The sequence below is a fragment of the Capra hircus genome, chromosome 16 (assembly GCF_001704415.2).
Source record: "Capra hircus breed San Clemente chromosome 16, ASM170441v1, whole genome shotgun sequence".
NCBI classification, from domain to species: Eukaryota; Metazoa; Chordata; class Mammalia; order Artiodactyla; family Bovidae; genus Capra; species Capra hircus.
This window is the reverse complement of record NC_030823.1, coordinates 28,546,876-28,569,588: the sequence shown is the minus strand read 5'-3', so window position 1 is coordinate 28,569,588 and position 22,713 is coordinate 28,546,876. Positions and strand designations below refer to the sequence as shown.

General features: G+C 35.2%; 1 protein-coding gene across 1 annotated transcript in view; it reads left to right on the top strand.

The window, feature by feature from the left end:
- CDC42BPA (CDC42 binding protein kinase alpha) overlaps positions 1–22,713 on the top strand; it is a 304,553-nt gene that overhangs the window by 250,310 nt on the left and 31,530 nt on the right. The window contains 4 exon segments of the mRNA XM_005690541.3: positions 2,844–2,882; positions 14,399–14,441; positions 14,444–14,481; positions 17,328–17,433. Of these exon segments, the coding sequence (XP_005690598.2) occupies positions 2,844–2,882; positions 14,399–14,441; positions 14,444–14,481; positions 17,328–17,433 (226 nt within the window).

Here is a 22,713-nt window from a genome sequence, read left to right as displayed (position 1 = left end):
CTGGTGGTGGAAGCATTTTCCCTACAAAAAATTGTCGAGATGCTTGAAGAAGTGGTAGTCGGTTGACAAGATGTCAGGTGAATGTGGCAGATGAGGCAAAAGTTTGTAGCCCAATTTGCTCAACTTTTGGAGTGTTGGTTGTGCGATGTGCTGTCAGGCATTGTCATGGAGAAGAATTGGGCCCATTCTGTAGACCAGTCCTGGCTGCAGGCATTGCAGTTTTCAGTGCATCTCATCAAGTTGCCGAGCCTACTTCTCAGATGTAATGGTTTCGCCAGGATTCAGAAAGCTGTAGTGGATCAGTTGGGTGCAAGTTTGGCTTTGGGAAGTGCTTTGGAACTTCTTCTTGGTCCAACCACTGAGCTGGTCATTGCTGGTTTCACATAAAATCCACTTTTCATCACACATCACAATTCGATTGAGAAATGGTTCATTGGTGTTGTGTAGAATAAAATGACAGTTTCTCTATTTTTGGTCAGCCCAGGAGGCACCCATTTGTAGAGCATTTTCAAAATGCCGAATGACCATAGAATGGTTGTTGTGGAGTTCTTAGGCAACTTCTTGGGTATTTGTAAGAGGATCAGCTTTGATGACGGCTCTCAGTTGGTCATTGTCAACCTCAGTGGCTGGTCACTACGCTCCTCATCTTCAAGGCTCTCGTTTCCTTGGCAAAACTTCTTGAAGCACCCCTGCACTGTATGTTCATTAGCAGTTCTTAGGCCAAATGCGTTGTTGATGTTGTGAGTTGTCTCCACTGCTTTCCAACCCATTTTGAACTCCAGTAAAAAAAAAAAATCATTCGAGTGTACTTTTTGTCTAACGTCATTTCTGTAGTCTGAAATACATACAAAATAAACAGCATATAATGTCATTTGCAAAAGAAAATAAAGCCAGAAATGTGCTTTAAAATGGTATATAGCATAACAACATTTATAAGAATATATTTCAATATCAAATGGCAAAGTTCAGCAATGCAAAACTGCAATAACTTTTGCACCAACTTAGTAGCAAAAGAAAAGTGATGAGTAAGAACACAAACCCAGGATCTCTCACATTGAGAAGGGTGGAGGAATAGGACTCCACGTAAGAGGAGGAGCAGTGGTCACAGGGGATGACTCAGGAAAGTGCTGCATCACAAAAACTAAGGGAGTACAGTTTTAAGAGGGAATGGTTAGCAGCCTCAGGTACAGCCAAGATGTCTGGTACCATCAGACAAGCAGGAGACCCTAATCTTCACAGTATTTCATTAGAGCAGTCAAAGCAGAAGCCAGATTGTACTGTATGGAGAAGCAATTGAGAGGCTCAGAAGTAGAGGCAGTGATTGTATACCATTTTGCGAAGTCTGACTATGAAGGTTTGAATCCTGCCACTGCCACTTGCCAGTTTTTTGACCTGTTGCAAGTTAATCTGTTTTCTTCATATTTAAAATGGGGATTGTAATACCTTATATTAATTCTTCCATGAGGATTTGGAAAGTTAATATATGTAAAGTTCTTTGAAAAGTACCTGTATATATTTTACATGTGATAGATGTTAGCTATTATCATTATTAAGGAAGAGAGAGGAGAGATTAAATGTTTGCCAGAGAAGGGGCTGGTGGTTGAGTTATTAATGTTTGATTGTTTGGTTTTGGGGAGTATGGAGGGAGACAGGTACTTCCTATTAGTAACTGAAGGAATATAACTTGGTTTGAACCTGAGACTTTAGCTTCTACTACAATGGAAGGCTGTCTGGACTAAGAAGAACCTGTTTAGAAATCTGTAGACTTTCTAATCCTAGTTTGCTGTTAACTCTTGGGTTACAGTGTTTGTCGCCTACTGTTCAAGTTTCCTACAGAAAGAAATAATAATTCCTGTTTACCAAGCTGCCAGTTATTGTACAAGTAAAACTGATAATCTTGAATGATGTTTCTTATCCTTGAGGTTTTCTCTTAAATCTTCTGTAACTCCTGTAGACTCAGTTTATAAATTCACTCCTCTAGGTACCCATAAAAATCTTGTACATGCCCCTCCAGGTTCCCAAAAAGTTTTGTACATGCCCTTATTACAGCATTCGTCACGTTGGTGGTGGTGTGATGCTCCCCCACCAGTCTGTGAACTGCAGTGCTCTCTATCAAGTGCCTGGCTTACTATAAACCCTCAATAAACATCAGGTTGAATTGATTATAGAAAAATGAGTCAGTTGATACATATTTGGAAGCTCTATTGCTTGAGCATCACAAATTTCAAAAACTTTAAAAATGTCTCTATGTAATTGTCTACTTATTGTTACCTTTTCTGAATTACTTAATTCTTTAATGTCAGAAAGGCAAAGGTCCTTCTTTTGATTAAGCCTAACCTCTAGTCAGGATGGACAATATTGTTGAAGTAGCTTTTTGTGTTAATTCAACATCAGTAATTCTAAAGCCCTAATTTAGCACTTACCATTGAAAAGAGTAAGAATTTGGTAGTAAATGCCTGAAGCAAAACTAGTTAATTAAATGTTTTGTTTAAATGCTTACTAGCACTAAATCAGAGTTATTCAGATCCTTTTTGTACTCTTATTTCAAGTTGCTACCACCAACCTTTCCAGAAAAGAGACTGGCCATAACTTGATGGATCATTACTTGGTGGGTGACTGTGCAAGGTCCAGTGAAAATTTGATTACCACTCTTAGATGGAGCCTGAACAACTTTCTTTACTTTCTTGTCTTCCAGTTTTTTCTGAAAATGCCTGTACTTTCAACCTATCAGAACTATGTCTTTATATGTATGTTTATATACTTTGTCTGTTAATACAGTATTAGTCATTGAGAGTCATGTGTGTAAATATTTGTAACGTAGTATTTTCCTTTCTTTGTTGAAGCGCTCTCCATCCTGTACTCCAGCTAGCAAAGGCAGACGTGTAAGAGACTACTGCACTTGTGTGCCCATCCCGTTGCCCTCTACCCTCTCTTTTATCCTTTTTGCCTGTGGTTGCAGTACATGCTAATGTTTTTGTGGTGTATTACATTTATTGCATGCTTTGTGCTGCTGCTGTTGCTATTGCTACTCTGCTTTTCTGTATTTTCTTTTTTTGTTGTTTTTTGGCTTTGGCCGCAAAGCTTTAGGAATGTTCATATAAATTTCTATAACCAAAATACTAAAATTGGAAGGTATCTTGTTTATTTTGATTGGGTGAAAAAGTGATCCTAAAGTATGCTCCCTAAATTGGCCACATACAAAGTAAATGAGTTCCTAAATAATCCAATGTAAGCAGTTATGTAGAGATTCGTAGAGATTTTAATTATGTAGAAAGAAAGCTTGATAATTCACATCATGCAAAATTCAAAAAAGATTTGGTATAAGGTATGGATCCTACTGATTATAATTTTTATAAATCAATTCTGGAGAAATCTTTGATAGCTTTTTTAGCATAGTTCAAAGCTATATTCCCAAATACCTTGTATTTAGAGATTTGAGGCAGTGATATTGATAATAATTTATATTCTAAGATATTTCCAAGATTGAAAAAAACATTTATAGCTTTCTTTATATATGTATTGATTACAAGCTATAACCATCTTCCTATGCTAAACCCAATCCAGTGTTTCTCAACCTGAAATGGGCAAGCCGCTATCTCTATGCTATAAGGTTCTGATATGTCCCGAATGGGGAGTCTGTTTGTGAAAAGGTCTCAAATTTTTCTAAACCAGCCTCCACCCCAACACCGATATACACACTTTCAGACTCACTAGTTGAAAAGATAGCTGACACGGTTTGCTCTGGTTTTCATAGGTAATGTAAATAACAACATTCAAAAGGAAAATCTATGATCTATACAAATTTCAAACTTTCTCTTGTCAGCTTCATGACTTTTGGTGTTGATCAGCACCATCAATCCATATTTTGGACTGGGAAAGTTCTGAAGGGAATTATCTGGTTCATGGAGGGCATGGGCAGCAGTGGGTCCACAAGCAGACCACAGCTTGTGGAGAGACCCACTGCTTCCTGTGCTCTTGTCTTCAGGTGTGAGAGACAGTTGATTGTAAAATAAACATGATTAACCGTAGCATAACGTATGTTTTCAAGCTGCTGTTTAATAATGAATAAGCAGTTCAGACCCAGTGGTATGGCAAGTAGAACTGCGACTTCAACTGATATCTCATTAATTAAAGAAGTTGATGAAAAGATTGCTGGTTAACTGACTTATTGATTATTTTTATATTTGGGTATTTGGATTTATCCAATCTGAATATATGTTAATTAGAAGGAAAGACCAAAATGTGTGTGCTGAGTTATGTTTGGTTCAAATAATTAGTCTGTGGATTGACTGCTTTATTAACTGTTTGGTTTTGAATAAGGTTATCCCTTCAGAGAGATTTTGTTTTTCTGGTTAAATTTATCATTACTAATGTTTCTTGCCTTGTAGATCTCTGACCACACAGAATATTTTTGTGAATCTTTAAGGAAAAAATTTTGAGGGAAACAGCTGTTATAAGGCCCCTGCTTTTTAGTTTATATTTTAGGATATAATTAAGTCACACTTTACTAGAGCCTATTGGCTTATAATTGCATATGGTTATTTAAAATGCAGATGTGATAGGCTTGGTAATTTCCTTTCCAGCTTCCTTTAGTTTTTCCTTATTGAATATTTGACAGATAAGAAGTCAGGTAGTGTCTATGAGGGAGATGATTAAAGAGTTACCAATGATTCAACAGTTAAATAGAAACATAGAATAATGAGTAACCTTAACAGTCCCTGGAAACATCCATGAAAACAGTAGGACACAAATAGTTACCATTTCTAACAGTGACCTTGAATCTAACTGTGGCATACAGATTTTATGTTACATACTGTGTTTTTAGATAAGAAATACATAACATTTTCATAAATTTAAAATTCTTTAAGTGACTGAAATGTTATATAAGTGAGGTATATATTTTTATTTCCCATGTGCTCTAAAGCCTCATTTATAACCTAGGTATTTATGTACTTTTTATGTGGTTTAGTTTAATTAATCATAGTATTAAAAAGATTTGTTATTAATATTATTATTAATGTCTGAATACAGATGATTATGAAAAGTTTTATAATGTTTTCATTAATAGAAACACTGAGTATCTTTTGGATTATTCCTGTAGAAATTAAAGCAGAGACTGTAAATAGCCAACATATGACTGGACTTTATTCTGTGTTTTCTTAGAACATGTGTAAATTCTCCAGAGTAGATATTCAAATGAATAAGCTGAAAATAATTTAAGGAGAAATTTTCATAAAGAGAAACAAGTTACATCATTTGTAACTAGTAAGATTACATTTACAGGTCATAACCTTCAGTAATTTATTATTTCTTTTAGAATGATAGAATGATAAAATGTATTTACTGTTATCTAAATGACATGCAATACTGGTGTTTAAATCATAAAGTGAAAGTGAAGTTGATCAGTCATGTCCGACTCTTTGCGACCCCATGGACTATATAGCCCATCAGGCTCCTCTGTCCATGAAATTTTCCAGGCAAGAGTACTGGAGTGAGTTGCCATTTCCTTCTCCAGGGGATCTTCCTGACCCAGGGATCGAACCCAGGTCTCCCACATTGTGAGCAGACGGTTTTACCATCTGAGCCACCAGGGAAGCCCTTTAAATCATAAGCACAATTAAAAGAAATAACTTATTTCACTGAAAGCTTGAGGTTATAACACATTTCTGAATAGTAAAAATTGGGTTACTTTCCTCTTTGTTTCTAAAATACTTCAAGCTACAGGATAAAGAAAATTGATGAAAATTTGGATTTTTTTTCTGTTAACTTTGAGTTTTATATTTACCAATACAAAACAATGTATTAGATGCAAGCTATTTTTAAATCTCTTATCAAATTCATATCAAGTCTTGGTATCTTTTTCTTTAAAAACTAGGTTTCTTCTGTGAATGTTTTGCTGCTTGTTCAAATCTATAATTATTTTTGGAGTAGAAAAGACCCATTAATACATATTCAAGAAAGTCATTTTGATCTTTTTATTATTTATAAGGAGGCCATATTGCATAATTTGAGAAAATCTGGAATAGTGGGTCATCTAAAAATCAGATCTGAGCCAAAGCAGAAAAAATTTTCTATTTCACCATACTGTTCTAAAAACACATTTTGTGGGTTATTCATCAGAGAAGTCCTAATAAATTCAGGAAACATTATGGACTTTTTACATGACTTTATTATGCATTGTGAATAATATGCTGATATTAGGCTTTTCTGCTTTTTTTTTCAAGCAGTAGGACATTAAGTAAAAGTGACATTAAAGTATAGTAAATATTTCTAATACTTATTCATCAGAATAACTCCTTAAAAGTATGTTTACTTGGAAAAAAGAATCAGTTAATCAAAAAATAGAATTACTTTTGCATAAAGAGGTTTCTCAGTAGATCACAGCTTATAAAATATTGAGTGAATTGCTTTATTATTGTTAGTGTGTTAGTTGCTCAGTCATGTCCGACTCTTTGCGACCCCCATGGACTATAGCCCACCAGACTCCTTGGTGCATGAAAATCTCCAGGCAAGAATACTGGAGTGGGTTACCATGCCCTTCTCCAAGGGATCTTCCCGACCCAGGGATCGAACCAAGATTGCTTATACCATTCAGTTAAGATCTGTTTCCAAAATCTTCCTTTGGATTATATCACAATATATTGTCCAATTAATATAAGCTATCTATTGTTCCTTATTATTTCCCCCTTTTATCATTCTTTCTATAATCATAAACTCAATTATCAATTTAAGATATCTCTGCTATTATATTTTGGTATATCATATTTATTAGCTTTTCCTGCATTATTAAGTCATTGCTTACATTTAATGCTATAATTATTTTTATAGCACAAAGAATTTTTAACTTCCTTAGTTTTATAGAATATTAATTATATTTGTTTCAAAGGTAAAAGTAGCTAAATGCTATTAATCAATTGCTTTGCTGTCATATTATACCTAAATCATTGCCAATTAATTATTAAAATTAGTTTTAGGCTATCTGTAAATCCTGGCATATAATCATTGAGTATTCTGAAAGTTTAGTAAAATTAATTGCTTTTAGTAGCTAGAATCAGCCATTAATTATAAAGGCATTGGTAGCATGTAATTATAGATAAAATTAATAACATCTTAAAAGCATAGTTGTGTTGGGGTTAACATTTTGCTGAAGGGAATATGTAGGCAGAATTGTATTTTTCTTGTTAATGGTAACCTCTTTAGAGATGTTGTTTACACTGGTAGTAATCCAGAAAGGAAAGAAAATATTAAAACCTACTAATCTAATTAGCTATTAGCTTTTATTAGTCTTTTAAAAGACACGGGAAATTTTTTTTTTAAGTTTGATATTTTGATATTTTAAGTTTGATCTTTTTTTTAAGTTTGATATTTTTTGCCGTGAGTTTATTCATCTTTACCAAACTTTTGTGTCCTTGTTTTTATGAGAAACACACTTGGAAAATAAAGTGGTAATTTTTAAACTTCACTTATATATGCATGTTTTTTGTTAAATCACAGTATCATTGTAAATGGCATAGTTCACCGCTTTAATTTGGCCAGTTAATGCCATTTCAAAATATTATTTCGGTATTTCTTACTTTGAATTTTGTTAAACAAAATTAACTTGATTTTGCTTAATCTCTGGAATTTATTTTTACTCTTACAGCATAAAGCTCCAAAAAGTTAGTGTGGAAATTTTCATTATTCAATTTTACTCTATTTAGGATGAGTTATTTTTAAAATTTTAATGTTTTCCACTCCTGAATAACCAGTTTTGATCTCTTTCAACTAGGAAAATAATTTTAAAATCTGTTCTCATTTCTGTTGTTTTTTCATTTTATTGATGAGCAAAAATGTGTTAGGAGAAAAAGATTTATAAATGACAGTAATTCTTCGGAAGGGCCAAGAGGTATGTGCTTAAAACCTCAATCATTCCTTAAGAGTCGCTGATTTATGTAATTATGGATTAAGCTGTGATGATGGTTTTTTTTCCTTTGCCAATATTAAACTGTCATAATGTCACATTTTCATAGGGTCATAAAGTATATTAGTAAATATTTTAGCTACCAACTTGATTTTTAGATTTGACAGTTGGCATGATGTGAACCTCTCATTAGAACACATATGGCTTAAAGTGGTATATCTCAATTTTAGCACAAGAAAGTATATAAAACAGTGTGTCCAAATTCTGTCAGCTTGTGTCCCTATGGCACAAAGTGCAGGCCTGCTTTAAAGTTTCAGCCAGTACTATTAGAAGCAGCAGTCTCTTACCTTTCTCATTTTTGAAGATTTTTAAAGTAATTGGACCCAGAGGATCAAAGCCACTATATTAGCTGTATTAAATTTTCTTCTCCCTGAAAATTTTTATGGTCTTAACTCACTGTCTTATTTTAAAATCTATTTCAATCTAAATAGAACCAAATCATTTCTGAATTCTCTTTATCACCTTTTTTAAACAGCATTATCCTTCATATAGGAACTTCTGATTTTATGTCTTTTAAGCTGTGAGCTAAAGGCTTCTGTGTGACAGGTCAGAAGCTTACATTTTCTTAAAATAATCCAATTTTTTTCAAGTAGCAAATCCTCTATTTGGACACTTCTTTGAAACTTTATGAGATCATTAACTCTTGATTATTTGAATCAGTTTTAAAATTCTTATTAGTATAAAATTTATCGGTAGTGCTTTGCTTATCAATTCCATTTTAATTGAACCCACTCACCCATAAACTTTTTATCAGCTTACAACTTATATAATCTTAGGGAAACCAGAAGGAGATTTTTAGAAAATAAAAGACTTTTTTTTGCCTTATTCCCAACCTAGGGTCATATTTCAGATTAGCAGGTAAGATGGATAACTTTCTCCATGGTTGTCCCTCTGTGAAATTGTGAGCTAGGCAAAATTTGTCTGGAGTTCCATTTGCTTCCTTACTGTCTGTTCCTGGTCAAAGTTCCTTGTCAGCCTCCGTGATCTTAAATCGTTTTAAATATGTCTGCTGTGGAGGTTCCTTGGTACAACAAAGAGTACTGAGTTTGGAGTCAAGAGAAGAAATTTGGGCCTGGCTTCCCCACCTTTAAGGCATACTAGTTTTATGAAATTATCTACATCTCACACACTGAGCTAACATACAGCTGGGGTGTATTCAGTCCAGTAGTTCAGTTTTAAAATACGAAGTTCTCTCCTGGCTGTTAGTACATGGCTGCTACGCCCAGTCCCCTGGGTGCCCTTCCTGGGCACCCCACCTCTCCCCACCTCTCCCTAATCTGACAGCTAATGGTTTAAGGCCCAGCTGGTGGCCATCTTAGTTGGCCCCACCAAAGTCTTTCCTTGTAATTTGCCGGAATACCTGCCCATGCCCACTACCAAGGGAGGCCACATGTGGGCACCAGCAGAGGGCCACTCCAGGACTGGCCAGCCAGATAGCCAGTCCCTGAAATAGGAACCATAATAATAACAAAGAAATTTAAAAAAAAAAAAACCTTTTTAGTATATATTTAATCCTTAAGCTGATTGCTCTTATGATCCATAATAAATGATGATTTACAGCAAATGCTAATCTAAGCATTGTTCTTGCTGTACAACATATTTGAAACCAGTTTCCTAATCCTCCCAAGTCATCTTAATTGCCTTTCATTTAAAAAACCCAATCCTGGTAATTCTGAAAATTGCAAAGCTGAATGTATCATCAATCAGTGTTCTCCATAGGACCATTTATGCTAAATTTTAACCCAAAGCATCTTCAGCTACTAAAAATACTTGGTTAAAAGGGTGCAACTGAATATAAGTGTGAATATTTCTACTGCTGCAAAATAAAGAGGATTTAATTTAGTGACAAAGCTGACAAGTTAGTTATCCTTTCAACTAATGCCTTATAGCAAACCAAGTTTCATTCTTACCAAGGACAAAATTATTCCTAATCTGCAGAACATATTTCTGTTATGTACTCTGCATTTATTTCACTTACATGATTTATTTTGTGAAATACAAGTAAAGAACATACAGTAGCTCAAAGTAACAGATGAGTGGTGAAGACTGGAGCATTTTGTTAAATGTTGTTATCTTAACCTTTCTGTAAAGCTGGTGGTTATGCGTCTGTATGATGACACATCCCTATTGTGAATATTCAGACTGAAGTTTGTTATTCTCCTTTCTTGAGAATGTTGCCATGATCATGCCTTGAAGAAATTTACTAAGAGCTACACATTGTTTAAAAGTGATGTCTTGGGTTTTTGTTTTTCCTGACTTATTTTCCTAGACTGATCCCGTTGAGAACACATATGTACGGAATCCGAACGTCAAGTTTTACATCCAGTCAAGGTCCACCTCTCCTTCCACATCTAGTGAAGCTGAGCCAGTTAAGGTGCCTCATTGGAGCAGTCTTGCTCCTCAATTTTTCACTTGTGTCAGGAAAGAGGGACTTGCAAAAACAAGTGAAATCTGACACTCTTCCTTTTAACAAATGTTTTGTGTAATAAATCACAGCATATTGGAGATCATTACATTTGACTGATAATATAGATAGGACTGTAAAACTGAAGTAAAAAAGGGTCCCCCCAATTTCAACCTGAAATAGATAAGAACTTTTTAATTTTAAAGTGATCTATATTTTAAGTAGAGAGCTATATTGAACAGAGGACAGATAAAAGCTATAGATACATGGCAATGTCAGGTGTCATTCTCATAATTTAATTCTAATAAATCTAATGAAGATACGACATAACTGTTCCTTCATAAGCAGAACTTAAAACTGCCACTGCTGGCAACTCAGTAGTTTATTTTAAGTGTTAATCAGCAACAGGTATGCAACTAAACCATGCCTTTTAATACTGCAAAAATAGTGTATTTGCACCGTAAGTAAGTATATGATTTTAAACAGCCAGTTAGTCAATTTTCTCAACAGAGATCTTTTTCTCAACAAGTCAGAAGGATATATTATTCCTCAGTTAATGCCATCCTGACTCAGATGCTGCTGCTGCTAAGTCGCGTCAGTCGTGTCTGACTCTGTGCGACCCCAGAGACAGCAGCCCACCAGGCTCCCCCGTCCCTGGGATTCTCCAGGCAAGAACACTGGAGTGGGTTGCCATTTCCTTCTCCAATGCATGAAAGTGAAAAGTGAAAGTGAAGTCGCTCAGTCGTGCCTGACTCTTAGCGACCCCATGGACTGCAGCCTATCAGGCTCCTCCGTCCATGGGATTTTCCAAGCAAGAGTACTGGAGTGGGGTGCCATTGCCTTCTCCGGACTCAGATCCAGTTCTGATTATTTACTCAAACGTGACAGTTCTGACATAGCTCCTTTGCTTGGTCTTCAGAGCTGTGTCTGGCATTCCAGGTGAAGCAGAGAGTCCCCTTTGGAAAGCTGTCTGAAGTGAAGTTTGAGGTGTAGTCAGATTCTAACTTGATTTTTTTCCAACCCTATGGTGTATACTACCTCAGACAGGTTAAGTTGATGATACCATCTGATTTTTTAGGTTATCATTGTTTTAATATTTTGAGTTTATACATTTTTATCTTAATGTTAAAATATTTCAAGCATATAGAAAATAATATCACAACCACCCACATAACCACCATCCACACATTTAAGATGTATAAACATTTTGCTCCAAAATTTCTATTAAAAAGAAAGAAAATATTCCAAACAGTTTGAAACATCCTACCCTATACCATTTCCCCTCCCCTTTCCCAGGCATACCTGAATAACCTGAAATCGAGGTACTCCTTTTCTTCCTTACTTTTACATGTTTATTTTATTTGTATTCATAAACAATAATATAATCGTGTTTGTTGTATATTTAAATTTTACACAGAAGTTATCTGCATTATATAAAGATACATGTCCACTTAGTTCATTCATTGCAACTATTGCATTATATCTCATTGTATGAATATACCACAACTATTTATCCATTCTCCTGTTGTTGGATATTTAGGTTGTTGCCAAGTGTTTGTTATTATAATTCATGCTGAAGTGAACATCCTAACAGCTGTCTGCTTTTGCATATGTGCAGAGTTTGTTTAGCCTATATACCTAGAAGTGAAATTATTGGATTGTGTGGAATATGCATTTCAGCTTTAACTAGATCTTGTCAAATTATTTTCCACAGTGGTTGGACCAATTTTCACTCCCACCAGCAGTGTGTGTGAGTGAGTTCCTCTATTTCCCCACATTCTTCCAACCCTTCGTACTGTCAGACATTAACTTTTATCTATTTGATGGGTATTGAGTGGCATTTTTGTTTTAATTTGCATTTCTCTGATTTCGAGTGTTATTCAACATCTTTTTATGTGTTATTGACCATTGGTGATTTGCCTGTTCATGTCTTTTGTTCGTTGTTCTATTGAATTATTTTTCCTCTTGTTTTGTAATTGTTCTCTATGTATTCTGGATACTAATGCCTAGCTGGCTATATGCGTGGCAAATATTTTCTTCCAGTCTGTGGCTTATTTAAAATTTTTATTTTTTATATCTTTTTGTCTTGCAACAGTTTTTATTTTAATGTAGTTATAATTATCAATTTTTTCTTTTATGACTTCTGCTTTTTGTCTTTTTAAAACATTTCTTCCCTATGCAGCAGTTATAAAGATTATCTTCCATATTTTCTTCTAAAAGTTTGTAAACTTTGCTTTTACGTGTTTAGGACTTTAAACAAACTAAACTTTGTCATTAGGTATTATGAGAAATGGGCTACTAATCTATTTTTCTCATATGAACAACCAGTTCTCCTGTTTTTCCTCTATTGATTTGTAAAGTTATCTCTGCTTTTTATATAAATGGGTCTGTCTGGGGATTCTCTATTCTCTTTCATTGTTCCTTTTGTATTTCTGCACCAATGTCACATTGTCTTATTGTAGCCTTAGAATAATTCCTGATGCCTATTATGATCAGCCACTCGCAAGTACCTTGTTCCTTTACTTCTTGACCCTTCAGTTTTATATATGGTTTTCAGGTTCAGTATGTAGGTTCCATGTAAAGCTTTCGATTGGATTTAAATTTATAGATTATCTAAGGAGAATTCATCTCTTTGTGGTATTGGGCCTTTTGGTCTATGAACAATGTCTAGGTACTCTTTTATATCCTTCAATGAAGTTTCATTATTCTCTTCATGAATATGCTCCAAATTGCTTGTTAGAATTATTCCTAGATACCTTAAGGTTTTCATTGCTATGGTGAATGGGATCTTTTAAAAATGTTTTCTAAACTAGGTGTTGCTATTCTTTATGAATTCTGTTGATCTTGAATTCAGCACCCCTACTTCACTCCTTTTAATTCTGAAAACTTCTCTTGGACTTTCTGTGTAAATTCAAGTGACAATTCTGTTTCCTGTGAATTTTTCTTTATTAACTTTCAAAAAGGTTTTGTATTCCACTCTGTTATTTCATGTTTTTTTTAAATATTAAATTGAGTTTAATATTTTTTTCAAGCTTGAAATTAGAACTAAACTCACAATTAAATAGAAAACTCTGAGAAGCCCACCTAAATTCCATTTTAAGGCTATCATGTGTATAAAGTATTTGGGTTTTGGAGCTTATATAGTAACAGACACAAAAAGGGACCATTCATTTTTTCTCTTAATATTTTAGAATATTCTGTAACTTTATAGAAAGCTAGCTTTTTCCTCTTGCTTGCTTAGCATCCTAAAGGAAGTCATTCTTTGTGTATTTTTGTTACACTTTGCTAATAAGTGATCTCTCTTTTTACCACAATAGCATCCAGTAAAATCCTTTCATTCAAAGAAATATCTTAATAGAAATACTGAATAAAGTAAAGATATAACTTGTAGTTAAATTTCTGTCAGTTCTGAATTCCAATCATATTAAATAATCTAACTACCTTCTTAGAAATTACTTTCTTCACAAAATCCCACTAATCAATCCATCAATCAGTATATCTCTGTATCTGTCTCACAGGTGCTCACTCACTCTCTCTTAATCTCTGCACACAAACACACAAATCCACAGAATTGTATTCCATATGTGTAATATGCATTCTGTATATAGAAGTCAAAGGAGTTAAAGGATTCTTCTAAATATTTTATTATAAATCTTGATTAAAAACTCTTTCAGATATTTTATAGAATTAATATGGTATTTTCAGTTGAACTTGAAAATTAAAATTTAATATCCTCATTTTTATGTAGATGAGATGCTGTGACTTTCTTATGTTCGTCTATAGATTCTCTTTTACAACTTACTTATTTTTAAATTTCCAGATTGAAGTAGTTTTTACAAATTGAACAAATACTAATGTTTTATTTGTAGATATTGCAGACAGAATTTAAATTACCAACAGTGAGAACTTTAGTTCCTTGAGATAATTTTTTCTTATTGCTATTTTGTTTGGCTATACTTACATTTATTTTTAGTGATGTTTGAAGTAGATGGAGTGTTTTATGACATTTATTTCCTCTTTTCCCCTGGATTCAGACTGTAGACTCTACTCCACTTCCAGTTCATACACCAACCTTAAGGAAAAGGGATGCCCTGGTTCAACTGGCTTTCCACCGAAGGTATTCAATCTAGTTATAAGCATGGTGTGTTCTAAAAAACAGAGAGAGAGAATGGATTTCTTCTGCTTTTTGTATTTGCCATGATTTTTACTACTGGTTTCCTCAAAATTACAAACATAAAAGCTGAGAAAGAGAATAAATTCTATATGAATGGAAGTAATCACCACTGAGAAAGGTAGGGCAAACATGCAAATTGTTTTGCTTTATTTCCATCTTCTTAAATTCACTGTTTTGAAGTCTGTTAATATGGAATGAGCATATACCATCTAACCCAGTCGTCTCATTCCTGAAGAAAAACATTTTACACAGAACCATAAAGAGATGCTTACTGCTGTTTATGTTAGCAGAGTTGGCAATAGGAGAAAGATAGGTAAAATATGGCTGAAGTGTAACAAAATCACATTTATATAAGTTATCAACACCCAAATATATCTAATTCCTAAGGATATATACATATCCAAGGACCTGTGTAGATCACATTAGATTGGGTGATCGATTTCATGGGGAAAGATTGACAGTGGATCCTCAGGATGAATGTTTTCTTAAAGTAAGACCAAATTAAATTAGAGGGGCCTCCACGAAGCTCTGGTGATAACATTTCATGGACTGAATATTAACTTAATTTTTGTACACCTGTTGTCCTTCTCCACAAAATAAAGGTTACTTCATGGTTTCTAAAAGATTGACTCTACAATTATCTCAATATAAAAGTATTTAAAAGGCAAAAAATGTTATTTAAAAATTATTTAAGAAAGGTTTGCTCCAGATAAAGTCACCTTTACTTGTCTTGTATAGTGTTGAATCCTAATTATGTACAACCACTAGTTTGTAAGTTTTCAAAAAGGATTGGCTCTACTTTGTTCTCACATCTTTTATTAAAAGTATTTTACCTCATCCATTGAGTAGCTTGAAGTCTGCGGCACTGACAAAATTGGAATGAAAAGAACACTTCTTCATATCCACCTCTTTAAATTTTCAGGTTATAGTTATTTCTTATTTTACTCCAAATTACTGCATAACCTAAAATTAATGTGTTCATGCTTTAGGTTTAATGCCCTTTTACTAGACTTTTTTTTTTTTCTTCCTCCAGCTACCTTTTATGGAAGTATTAGAAATCAGATATTGACCAGAAGACAAGAGAGGGGATCTTAGAAACCTCCAGAAGCCAAGTGGTCTAGAACTTAGGACTGAATAGACCCTAGTCTAGAGTCAGACACCCCTGAAGCAACTTAGCACGAGCACATGTTATATATTATACTATCCTCAGTTGGAATTAGTGAAACATGGGCTTTTTAATCTTTATTAATAAATCATGTCTACATCTTACAGTTTAACCAACACCTGCCACTTGATCATTTAAAATTAATGTTCTGCTAAAACGTTGTTTATATTTCCTATTGCTGCATACTCAGTTAAAATTATAATATTCTCAGTAGATCTCTGGAGAAAAAGTATGTAATAAATGTGTTTTGTAAGTAATTTTTGGAGAGTGTGAAGCAATACTGTTGAATTTGTCGCTGGCACAGTTGTATTATTACTGTCATTTCAAACATGTCTTCTTATCTTTTGGAAAAGGGAAAAAAAGGACAGAGTTACTTACCTTGAGCAGTTGACTACTCTTTCACTGTACTAAAAGCCTACAGAACAAGTTAGTAACAAACTGAATTGTTTCATTAATTCATTTTGAACAACTGAAAAAGTTATCAGCACTAGAAATTTTACTCTAAATAGTTACTAAAAGTGCAAAAAAGTAAGAATAAGATCAGTATACAGGAGAAATGTTGAACAAAAATTGATGTGATGTTAACAAATTAGGTATTTGTTCATTGTTAAGGGCATAGCGGCCCTTAATATTGAGCTAACTATGTCTTATGCAGTCTGATTTTTTTTTAAGATCATATTTTTCATTTACATGTTTTTGAATAGTCAGACTTTGAAAGATGGCAGAATCAGATCTGGGCATGACTTCTAACTCTACCAGTAGCTAACTACTCATCAGGAACTTATGTAATCTCTCTCAGTCTCACTTTCTTCATCTGTAAAAAGAAATACACCTATCTTCCCAGAGGCGTTGTCTCCATTAAATGAGATGATAAAGAAGTACTGGCACAATGTCTGCACTTTGACTTGATCAGCCACATACAAAAATTATAAAGCCATTGAAAGACAGTCTGTATTCTACTTAGAATAGAGTCAAATCCCAGTGCTGCTTTGAAACTAGGTCCCAAGGAACTCCTAAAATAGATTGGTTTGAGGCTGGACCAGAGCTCATGACTGCTTTAAATGCTGGGTTTTCAGTCTGTCTCTGGAATAATACATGTGTGTTTTTATCTGCTCAAGTGTAATACTGCCTGCTTCCAAAGGAGGAAAGATGTTTGTTAAACATATTACTTGTTCTTGGTCCCAGAAAATCAAATACGTGATTTATAGTAGGGACAAGAGTTTTAAGTTACTCTTTGTCTTTCATAAAAAGATATAAAAGCCCATTTGTTTTTTTTATATAGGTATAAATATGGAAACTTTTACCCAACTCATTGCCAAAGAACAATCTGAGGAATTACGAAGGCCCTGAAGTCAAAATTTGTGGGGGGGGAGGGGGACACTACAATTTATTTTATAACTTTTCAAGTGGCATTCAGGAGCAGTTGATTATCATTTAACTTCTTATATTATCTTTAGAATACTCCAGCTCAATATTGTCTAATAAAAATATTTGAAGCGTATTAATTATAGAAAGGAATTAGAAAGCATTCTAATTTTGAATTAGAAAACATAGCAGCTGATGTGTTCACAGAGGTTCACCTTATGGGAATCCTTTAAATGATTTTTATCAATTTGTTTTGCAGCGCAAGACTCATCAGTTTTTTGTCAAATCTTTTACTACTCCTACCAAGTGTCATCAGTGTACCTCTTTGATGGTGGGTTTGATAAGACAAGGCTGTTCTTGTGAAGGTGAGAATTAAATAGTAAGAAAATGTGACTTTAGAGTCCTAACGTTTACTCCCTAAATTGTAATCAAAAAGCATTATTCTCTTTAGAAGGTATATAAATGTTTATTTGTTTGACTTAATCATTTGCTTTTCTCTGGATAATAAACTGAGCACCTTGCTAAAGTCTGTTGAATATTGGAAACTAGACAGATAGTTTCTAGAAAAATGTTCCAGGGGGGATATATTTATGTTGCATTCACCTTTGTTTCATTATTGAGGTGAATTTGTGGTCCCCCAAATGGTAACCTATATGGCAAAATAGGAGAGGTTATTCTTGAATCTATTCATTTTACTCTTGCTTAGTTTGTTAGAGAAGTTATTATTAAGTAAACAATGCAGTATCTTTTTAGAAATATTACATGTCTGCTATAATGCTTCAAAAGATATTTTACTCCTAGTGTTAGTAGCAGAGGTTTTCCCCTACCAGTCACTGATTCATCCATCACATGCTTGCATAATGCCTGCTCTGTGCTTTTAGGCACTGGGGATACAGTGTTCTATGTTTGACTAGTTCTCACAACTCACGTAGAAGATCCAGATTGCATTACCCTAACTAGTCTTTTAGATGCTTGGATTTAGAACAAAAGAAAATGGGCAGACATGAGAAATAAGAGATTTGAGGTATGAATATGTGAAGTGATGAATATGAATGATGTTTTCCAGAGAAAACATAAGAGTGAAAAAGAGAGTAAATATGAGGACCAAGCCTTGGGAAACATAATTAAGGGGAGGTAAAAGATAAAGATAACAAAACAATCTGAGAATGAATAAGCTCTGTCATTGAATAGGAAGGGTCTAAAGTCTACAGGAAGAATTTGTATAGCTTTTAGGCCTTGTCTCATTGTGAAACTTAGCCAGTACTTATAAACGTGACTCTTTTAATCTGTTGATCAGAAAGAATCCTGGGCAACTACTTGGCATCAGGTCCTTTGTCATTTTTTATGAATCAGAATCCTTTGCAATTCTGTAGTAGGAATTTTTGAGATCTTTCCAACTCTCTTCCCTTCTTAGGTCCCATGCCATGATATTGGGCCTGTCTTTCTTCAGACTCTTTGAAACTACCCTATGAAACAGTGGGGACACATTAGACTATGCCCAGGCTTTCATAAATGTATAATGTGGTTATAACCTCTCAAGATTCCTGTCGTTTTAAGTCTTCTTGGTTGATTGAAATTAGATCCAGTATAAGGCAATAATTTTGTTGTTTCCATTACCTGATGAAAGTAAGATTTTTTTGCTTAGTAAAACAAATTATAATTTGTTAGATGCTCTACTTAGAAGTGAATGAGCTGTGTGACAGAAGATGGATAGCTTTTGATAGTTAATGCTAGTCCCTCTTCCTTCTTTGTTGGTTTTATGTCCATTTGTGATACTCAGTTCATTTCCCCATGTGCATGTGTTCCCATGATGCTATCGCTTCAGCTCCACTTTTATTCTTTCAAAATATTCTCCAGGATCCCCCTTAGAGGAGGAATTGTCTGCATAGATATTCTTAGTCTGTCACCCCTCCAAACCAGCTTGTTCATTTTAGATATTTAATTCTTTAATTCTCAACCAACCAAGTCTCAATGGAAGAGAGTTTATTTTTATTTATCTCAGGTTCATCATATAAGTATCAAGAGGTCTGATGGCCGTAGTGTTAATAGTAATGTATGCAGGCTCTGAGCCAGACTGCCTGGTTTTGAATTCCAGCAGTGTTACTTATGAGTTCTGTGACCCAAGCAAAGTCATATGTAAATAGTGGTATTGTACCTATCTTCAGTTCAGTTCAGTTCAGTCGCTCAGTCGTGTCCGACTCTTTGTGACCCTGTGAATCACAGCACGTCAGGCCTCCCTGTCTATCACCATCTCCCGGAGTTCACTCAGACCCACATGCATAGAGTCAGTGATGCGATCCAGCCATCTCATCCTCTGTCGTCCCCTTCTGCTCCCGCCCCCAATCCTTCCCAGCATCAGGGTCTTTTCCGATGAGTCAACTCTTTGCATGAGGTGGCCAAAGTACTGGAGTTTCAGCTTTAGCATCATTCCCTCCAAAGAAATCCCAGGGCTGATCTCCTTCAGAATGGACTGGTTGGATCTCCTTGCAGTCCAAGGGACTCTCAAGAGTCTTCTCCAACACCACAGTTCAAAAGCATCAGTTCTTCGGCGCTCAGCCTTCTTTACAGTCCAACTCACACATCTGTACATGATCACTGGAAAAACCATAGCCTTGACTAGACGGACCTTTGTTGGCAAAGTAATGTCTCTGCTTTTGAATATGCTATCTAGATTGGTCATAACTTTTCTTCCAAGGAGTAAGCATCTTTTAATTTCATGGCTGCAATCACCATCTGCAGTGATTTTGGAGCCCAAAAAAATAAAGTCTGACAATGTTTCCGCTGTTTCCCCATCTATTTCCCACGAAGTGAGGGGACCAGATGCCATGATCTTTGTTTTCTGAATGTTGAACTTTAAGCCAACTTTTTCACTCTCCTCTTTCACTTTCATCAAGAGGCTTTTTAGTTCCTCTTCACTTTCTACCCTAAGGGTGGTGTCATCTGCATATCTGAGGTTATTGATATTTCTCCCAGCAGTCTTGATTCCAGCTTGTGTTTCTTCCAGTCCAGCATTTCTCATGATGTACTCTGCATAGAAGTTAAATAAGCAGGGTGACAATATACAGCCTTGACGTACTCCTTTTCCTATTTGGAACCAGTCTGTTGTTCCATGTCCAATTCTAACTGTTGCTTCCTGACCTGAATATAGGTTTCTCAGGAGGCAGGTCAGGTGCTCTGATATTCCCATCTCTTTCAGAATTTTCCACAGTTTATTGTGATCCACACAGTGAAAGGCTTTGGCATAGTCAATAAAGCAGAAATAGATGTTTTTCTGGAACTCTCTTGCTTTTTCCATGATCCAGCGGATGTTGGCAATTTGACCTCTGGTTCCTCTGCCTTTTCTAAAACCAGCTTAAACGTCCGAAAGTTCACGGTTCACATACTGCTGAAGCCTGGCTTGGAGAATTTTGAGCATGAGTTTACTAGCGTGTGAGATGAGTGCAATTGTGTGGTAATTTGAGCATTCTTTTGCATTGCCTTTCTTTGGGATTGGAATGAAAACTGACCTTTTCCAGTCCTGTGGCCACTGCTGAGTTTTCCAAATTTGCTGGCATATTGAGTGCAGCACTTTCACAGCATCATCTTTCAGGATCTGAAATAGCTCAACTGGAATTCCATCTCCTCCACTAGCTTTGTTTGTAGTGATGGTTTCTAAGGCCCACTTGACTTCACATTCCAGATGTCTGGCTCTAGGTGAGTGATCACACCATCATGGTTATCTTGGTCATGAAGATCTTTTTTGTATAGTTCTTCTGTGTATTCTTGCCACCTCTTCTTGATATCTTCTGCTTCTGTTAGGTCTATACCATTTCTGTCCTTTATCAAGCCCATCTTCGCATGAAATATTCCCTTGGTATCTCTAATTTTCTTGAAGAGATCTCTAGTCTTTCCCATTCTGTTGTTTTCCTCTATTTCTTTGCATTGATCGCTGAGGAAGGCTTTCTTATCTCTTCTTGCTATTCTTTGCAACTCTGCATTCAGATGCTTGTATCTTTCCTTTTCTCCTTTGCTTTCCACTTCTCTTCTTTTCACAGCTATTTGTAAGGCCTCCTCAGACAGCCATTTTGCTTTTTTGCATTTCTTTTCCATGGGGATGGTCTTGATCCCTGTCTCCTGTACAATGTCATGAACCTCCGTCCATAGTTCGTCAGGCGCTCTGTCTATCAGATCTAGTCCCTTAAATCTATTTCTCACTTCCACTGTATAATCATAAGGGATTTGATTTAGGTCATACCTGAATGGTCTAGTGGTTTTCCCTACTTTCTTCAATTTCAGTCTGAATTTGGCAATAAGGAGTTCATGATCTGAGCCAAAGTCAGCTCCTGGTCTTGTTTTTGCTGACTGCATAGAGCTTCTCCATCTTTGGCTGCAAAGAATATAATCAATCTGATTTCAGTGTTGACCATCTGGTGATGTCTATGTATAGAGTCTTCTCTTGTGTTGTTGGAAGAGGGTGTTTGCTATGACCAGTGCATTTTCTTGGGAAAGCTCTGTTAGTCTTTGCCCTGCTTCGTTCCGTATTCCAAGGCCTAATTTGCCTGTTACTCCAGGTGTTTCTTGACTTCCTACTTTTGCATTCCAGTCCCCTATAATGAAAAGGACATCTTTTTTGAGTGTTAGTTCTAAAAGGTCTTGTAGGTCTTCATAAAACCGTTCAATTTCAGCTTCTTCAGCATTACTGGTTGGGGCATAGACTTGGATTACTGTGATATTGAATGGTTTGCCTTGGAAACAACAGACATCATTCTGTCGTTTTTGAGATTGCATCCAAGTACTGCATTTCGGACTCTTTTGTTGACCATGATGGCTACTCCATTTCTTCTAAGGGATTCCTGCCCACAGTAGTAGATATAATGGTCATCTGAGTTAAATTCACCCATTCCAGTCCATTTTAGTTGCTGATTCCTAAAATGTTGACATTCACTCTTGCCATCTCCTGTTTGACCACTTCCAATTTGCCTTGATTCATGGACCTGACTTTCCAGGTTCCTATGCAATATTACTTTTTACAGCATTGGATCTTGCTTCTGCCACCAGTCACATCCACAACTGGGTATTGTTTTTGCTTTGGCTCTACCCCTTCATTCTTTCTGGAGTTATTTCTCGACTGATTTCCAGTAGCATATTGGGCACCTACTGACCTGGGGAGTTCCTCTTTCAGTATCCTATCATTTTGCCTATCTTACATTTTTGCATATTATTGCAAAAATTTTAAAATACCCAAGAAAGTTAACTATTGTTATTATCTTAGTAGTTTAAATATATATAATAATATCAACAACTCCTAAAATTTAAATACCTTTTTAATCATTGAGCAATTTAAATTTCAAAGAGAGGGACTGGTAAAGTTTGCCAGATACTGCAGAAATGTCAGGTAATTTAATGTCCATCAGTGATTCCTGAAAGAGAAATTTCAGAATAAGTACCCAACTGCAGTGAGATGAAGAGTTAAAACTCCAGAAGCTGCTTTTTTAGGAATTCAGTTTAAAACGGTCATTTTGGTCTCAAGATTAGATTTGTTACCATTTATTTGCTTCTCATTTGGATCACTAGTGTTAACACAGAACAATAATATTACAGTAATGAAAAGAAGTATTTACTATTTCTCGTTGCAAGTCTTATCTATTAGCAAATGAATCAGCTCT